This window comes from Populus nigra, chromosome 2 (genome assembly GCF_951802175.1).
Source record: "Populus nigra chromosome 2, ddPopNigr1.1, whole genome shotgun sequence".
Lineage (NCBI taxonomy): Eukaryota > Viridiplantae > Streptophyta > Magnoliopsida > Malpighiales > Salicaceae > Populus > Populus nigra.
This window is the reverse complement of record NC_084853.1, coordinates 27,558,434-27,564,760: the sequence shown is the minus strand read 5'-3', so window position 1 is coordinate 27,564,760 and position 6,327 is coordinate 27,558,434. Positions and strand designations below refer to the sequence as shown.

Below are 6,327 nucleotides of genomic sequence, written 5' to 3'. Positions count from 1 at the left end.
TTTGTAGCAAACACACCAGCGCAGTGCACTGATTTTCTTATTTTAACTTATTTGAAAGAGTGTAGAATAAGAAACACACAAATTACACATAAGAAGTGACAGAGGATGATGCTTGATCCTTAAGCATGTTCATCAGATTTCGCAGCGTGAGGAGGCGGAGAGGTGCAGGGACATGTAAGCCTCTTCTTGCCGAAAGTTCGCTGCAAACTTGATGCATTGTTGGCCGGGATATGGGATTTTCCTGTACACATGAAAATGCGAGGGCCGTTGCTAAAACCAGTTCTTGGACGATAGGACCAACTGGAGGTGTAAGCCTTTCGTCTAAAAGGTTTGAAAAGGGGATATCATGCCCTCCAGATTGCAAATGTAAAAGCATTTCTCCAGGGTGCTTCCCCATTAGTACTTCTAGCGCAACAACTCCGAAACTATACACGTCTAGTTTCTCTGTCACTTGACCTGTAGAGGCTAGCTCTGCAAAACATAGAGGAATCGTGGTTTTAAGACATGGAAATATTGTACAAATGGTTTCATGTTTTAGAAGAAGAAACACTTGAAGATGCTGCTAGTTTTATGGTATGGTGTGGGTTATAAAGGTACCTGGTGCAATATAGCCATATGAACCAACTGGTAGTGTCCAGTTAGATTCACCTTCTCTTAGCAGCCTTGCTGTCCCGAAGTCAGAAATCTTAGGCTCAAACGCTGCATCCAACAGAATATTGTTTGCTGATATGTCTCGATGCACAATAGCTGGCGTGCAATCATGGTGCAAGTAAGACAGCCCATGTGCCACTCCTTTGATGGCCTGTAATCTCAAATCCCAGTTCCAGAGCTTTGCCTCTTTCTCTTCATTCAACAACTTACCCACGCTTCCCCTCTCAACAAACTCATATACAAAAAACAATGATCCGCTATAGGAACTGAACCCGTACATCTTTACAACGTTCCGATGCCGAATTTCAGCTAGCGAATACATTTCAGCCTTAAAATTCTTAAGCTGATATTCCTTACTGAACTCATTGTCTTCAAAAGGGTGAAGACGTTTTACAGCAAAAACATCTCCTGATGGAAGCATTGCTTTGTACACATTTCCCTGACCGCCATTTCCTATGCAATACTTATCATCAAAATTCTCTGTTGCTGTAATTATATCGTTAAACTCTGTTCTCTTGTTGTAATTCCACACAGAAAATGAGCTTCCGCCTTCTGAATCCTTCTTCATCTTGTCTCGATCAGCTCTGGAATGACGCCGGGAGATGAGAATCCCAAACAAAATTAATAGGATTGCTGAGGTTGATAGTGGAATGACAATGGCAACGATCAGCTTCCTTCTGTTTCCTTTATTATGCTTTTCAGATGAAGTTTCCCTGCGGCAAGGGTTCAAACCTTGTGCCTTTTCCCCACATAAACCAGGATTGCCAACCAATGATGCAGCGGGAGCTTGCCGAAAAGCCTTATTGTCTGGGAGAGGCCCCTCGAGATTATTATGTGATATATCAACTTGTTGAAGGCTCAATAGATCTTGTAAGGAAGATGGTATTGGGCCAGAAAGATGATTGTGAGAAATATTCAGTATTTCCAGTCTTGTCAATTTTTGAAGCTGTGAGGATATCTCTCCAGTGATCAAGTTTTGGCTGAGGTCTAACACAATCTGCAAGGCAACTAGATTCCCAATCTGGTATGGCATTGTCCCATTCAGTCTGTTATTGCTCAGGTCTAAGAAGATAAGTGCCTGGCAGTCTCCAAGTTCTTCTGGTATCCGCCCACTTAGATTATTTTGTGAAAAATCCAAATATTGCAGCTGTGAAAGCATTCCAACTTCTTCTGGTATGTGACCTGAGAGTTGATTGTTGCTCAAATTAAATCTGTTGAGCTTTGAAGAGCTGAAAAGCTCAATTGGAATCTCCCCAATCAGTTGGTTGCCAGAGAGGTCAAGATTCTGTAGCTCTGTTAAGTTTCCAAGCTCCGGTGGAATGTTGCCTGACATCATGTTGCCTGCTATGCGAAAGTTTGAGAGGATTGTGCACTGTCCCCAGTTTGATGATAACATGCCAGAGAGCCGGTTGTCTCCCAAGTCAATATACTCCAGGTTTGGGTACATGCCGAATGCATTTGAAATGTCTCCATCCAGAAGATTCTGTTCAAGCCGGACTCTGGTTAGTCCTGTGCAGTTCCTAAGACTTGAAGGGATTGGTCCCACAAGATTATTTCTATTGGCTGCCAAGTAGATAAGCTTCCCTCCATTACAAATTCCTGGAGGAAGCTTTCCTGAAAAATTGTTGTAGGAGAAGGTTGCATTTCTCAAGAAATCAGGGCCAAAGTCTTCAGGAATGCTTCCTGAGAAATTGTTGGAAGCAACATAAAATAAATTGAGGTTTCTCAAGCCAGTTATTGACAAAGGCAAGGTTCCTTGCAAGTCATTTTCACTCAGGTCAAGCTCTTCTAAACTTTTGATATTACCTAATTCAGGAGGAAGTTTTCCGTTGAGCTGGTTATAAGGAAGAATTAATTTGGTGAGACTTGACAAATTTCCAATAGTTGGAGGGATGGAACCAGTGAAAAAGTTGTCGGCCAATTGAAGCTCTATCAAATTCGACAAATTTCCTATTTCTGGTGGTATGGGACCTGATAATCGATTCTGAAAAAGATACAGAAGCTTGAGCTTATGGAGAGTTCCAATTTGAGGTGGAACTGTTCCAGAAAAATTATTTATTTGGAGTTGCAAAGAAACAAGCTCTGACCAATTGGATAAGAGAGATGGATGGATGTTTCCTGATAGTTTATTGTCAGATATTCCGAGCTCTCTGATTTGTGTTAATGAGGCCATGGAAAGAGGCAATGCACCTATAAGGCTGTTGGATGATAGCTCAAGGTAAGTGAGGTTGGAGCACAAACCAAGTTCTTCTGGAATTCTGGAATTCAGGCCTGACAATTTGAGATTTAAATTTCGAAGCATCCTGAGATTCCCAACTGAAGAGGGCATTGGACCATCAAACCCATTTTCATGCAACTCAAGAACTTCAAGGTTTGAGAGCAGCCCAATTTCATATGGTATTGTACCATTCAGTTTGTTTATTCCAAGCCTCAGGTGTCGAAGATTTCTAAAATTTCCTATATTTGTGGAAAGAGGTCCTTCAACTGAATTCTTTGTCAAGTTCAGGAACTCAAGTCTTTTCAAACGAGATAGTAATGGCATAGGAATCTGACCTGTGATTAGATTATCTGAAAGATCAAGAAAGATCAGGTTTGGGCACTCAGCAATGAATGCAGGGACTGCCTCCAAAAGGATATAGGAAAGCCACAGCTCTGTTAAAGATGCCATACCCTTAAATTGAACAGGGTCAGGATCTCTTAGGTAGTTTGCACTAAGATCGAGAAGCCACAACTTTTGTAGGTTGCTTAGCTGATGTGGAATTGGGCCTGTGAGTGAGTTGTTGTAGAGACGAAGAACTTGAAGTTCTTTAAGGTTACCTATTTCTGGGGGGATTTGATTGGTGAAATTGTTGCTACTGAGATCAAGTGAAATGAGTTTTGTGGCATTCCCAATTCCAGATGGGATGTCTCCTACGAGATTGTTCAAATTGAGATTGAGTGAACTAAGGTTAGGAAACGATGAGGGATCAAACCTGTCAAGAGTTCCATCCAGGCCTGAGTTCTCGAGATTTATCTCAATAATGCTTCCCTCTCCATTGCACCGAATTCCTGTCCAGTTGCATGGGCTACCGCTGCTGTTGAGCGTCCATGAAGGTAAAGTTGGAAAGTTTAAACTATTTTTCCAGTTTAGCAATGTTTCCGCTTCTCTCTGTGCAGTGATTAGCACAAAAGCAGAAGAGAGAATGAGAAAGTGAAATATCCTCTGCAGTGTTCTTGTCATGGTTGCAGTTTCATCAGCTTCATCAAAATCTCTGATCCTTTATTTTCCCTGAATTGTTCAAAGAAGCTGTCAAGGAAAATATTATTTGCAAGGTGGGAGTTACAGTTTGTTGCGTCGCTATACTTTCGACGTTCTATGTCTTCCTTTTGATCTTCTATTTCTTAAGAGGTTATCGTCCTTTGGCGAGCTTTGAAAAGTTGCAGTATACCAAGTCAAAAAGTTTAATTTAAATTACTAAATAATATAATTTCTTGATCATTATGGAGACTTATAGTTTTGCGTATTTATTTCTTGCTCTTGTGCATCTTCATAGGAACTTCTCTTTCTGGGTTCTCTGAAATTCAACCGGATAGTGATTGATTAAATTAAGCATTTCCTAATGTATAAAAATGTTTAGACATGGTCATAAATGCATAGGCAGACACATATAGACGCATGGAGTATGAAACCATAGAGGAAGTGGTTACAAGGTGTGCATGTGTGTGAACCCTAGTCTATTTTCTTTATATAAATGCAGTCAAAATATTGTTGATGAGAGGGAAATATTATTAAAGCAGTTTTGACCTTTGAATTTCCATGCACTTATATTGGGTTGTTGAAATCTATATCTTGGGAATACTCAATGATTTGAGTGAAATCAAAATGAAGTAACTTGGTTAAAAAACAGTGTATTTTTATTTTAGGCTGGCTCTCTAATCTTCCTCAGTGTTTTGAAGGATTTGCTTGGACTGAACTACAAAAAGAGGAAAGCAGAAGTTCAGGATTCCCTGAATAAGCTCCTAGCTGTGAAAATCCCTGAGATGTGACCAGGAATCATAACGCAAAGTACGCACCCAATTACCATGCATTAAGGAGAAGCAATGGTTTTTCTATCCCCTTGGGACCCCATAGGTCGCGCAAGTACCACAAGCAGGTATTTTTTACGATTTCTGTTATATACATGTGACCTAACATAGAAATGTTTTACCTGCGTGGAGATGTAAAGGTTCCAATACGTCCTTTAATGGAGTTTGATTTCAAGTTGTTATACTTGAGCATGCGTAAATTCTCAAAAAGTTGTAAAAAATATCTTACATATTCAGTCACCGTCTTGGAAATGCCTGAGTGTCTTTGCCCTAGTTGGAATCTATTATTATCTCATTTTATAATGGTGTCCTGTTTTTGCAAGGGGAAAAAAAAAAAAGGGTTGAATAGTAGCACGTCACTTTATGCGAGCATTGTTCATATGTTTTCAGTCCAGCGGTTGGTTAGTTGATAAGGTACAGACGCCTGACATCTTTGAAATTTCTGCATATTTAGGTTTTGATAAAAGGACCCGTAAGTCTTAACATTAAATTAAACAAAAAAAATAAAAAGAGTTGTTAATCTCGGTCAATTGATTCCCTAAATTTTAATGGGGTCGTGCGTGGATAGAGAACTCTGAAGTCTTTCTTTTGCCCTAGTTCAAAAGTTGACTTTGACTATGTGGGCTGGCCTCCTCTCTTTTTTTAGTCAGACGGTGAACTCAGTTAATTATTATACTTTAGGGCCACTGTATTTTAGAAAAGATTGCAAGTATAATGTATTATTTGGGCGTGAGAACATCCTTTTTGTCTTCGCCCTTGGAAAGGATAGTATTGTAAATTCCCCACCATCGAGGTATGTGCGGCAACACAAGGGCCCACATAGCCAGCCCTATAACATGGACTTTTGAATGGTCAACACTTTTCATTCGCGTAAAGAACAGAAACCCAAATGCAAAGTGCGAGTCTTTCTCAGAAACCGCGGGCCATAAAAAAGTGAGTGCCATTGTTTATTTATTTATTTAATTTATATACATGCCTCCTTGAGAATGACTAGTAGATGGCAGGTGTGCCGCTGCGTATCTATATTTTTTTATTCCTGTATAAAATGATTTCTATATGCTGTAAACGCGTTTCAAGAGAATAAATAAAAAATAATAATAATAAAAAAATTCAACTACCGGTTATAGTCCCAATCATGTTGGGTAAGTTAAAAATTTATTTTAATTAAATAAGTACTTTAGCTGTGCATTCAAGAGTAAAAATCTGAAACCTAACACTCTCTCTCTCTCTCTCTCTCTCTCTCTCTCTATATATATATATATATATATATATATATATATATCAAGGATATTTTAATAGTTTTATTATTCATAAAAAAATAAAAATACTATTATATTCCCATTAGCCATGTTAAATGTTATTTGATTGAAGGGGGAAAAAACATAATTTTATTATTGTAATATTTTTTTTTAACATAATGAATTGGTTTTTGGTCAAGGACCCCTCCTCTAGTGGCATTATTTTTTTTAAAATAAAAAAAATTCTTAGAGCTAGATGAATTAATTTGGAAGAATTCAAGAGTAAAAGAAAAGGATAGGTGTGATTCGTTAAATCTTCTTGTATTTTCACGTTAAATTCTTTCTTCAACATTTTGTATTAATGGCCCTACTG

General features: G+C 38.6%; 1 protein-coding gene across 1 annotated transcript; it reads right to left on the bottom strand.

Moving 5' to 3' along the window:
* On the bottom strand, positions 1 to 4,141 carry LOC133682114 (MDIS1-interacting receptor like kinase 2-like). Its single transcript, XM_062105377.1, has 2 exons — positions 598 to 4,141; positions 1 to 471 (listed from the first exon to the last, which is right to left on the bottom strand). Exons 1-2 carry the CDS (start codon positions 3,869 to 3,871, stop codon positions 83 to 85), a joined length of 3,663 nt encoding a protein of 1,220 aa, XP_061961361.1. The 5' UTR covers positions 3,872 to 4,141; the 3' UTR covers positions 1 to 82.
* Positions 4,142 to 6,327: the final 2,186 nt, after the last annotated feature.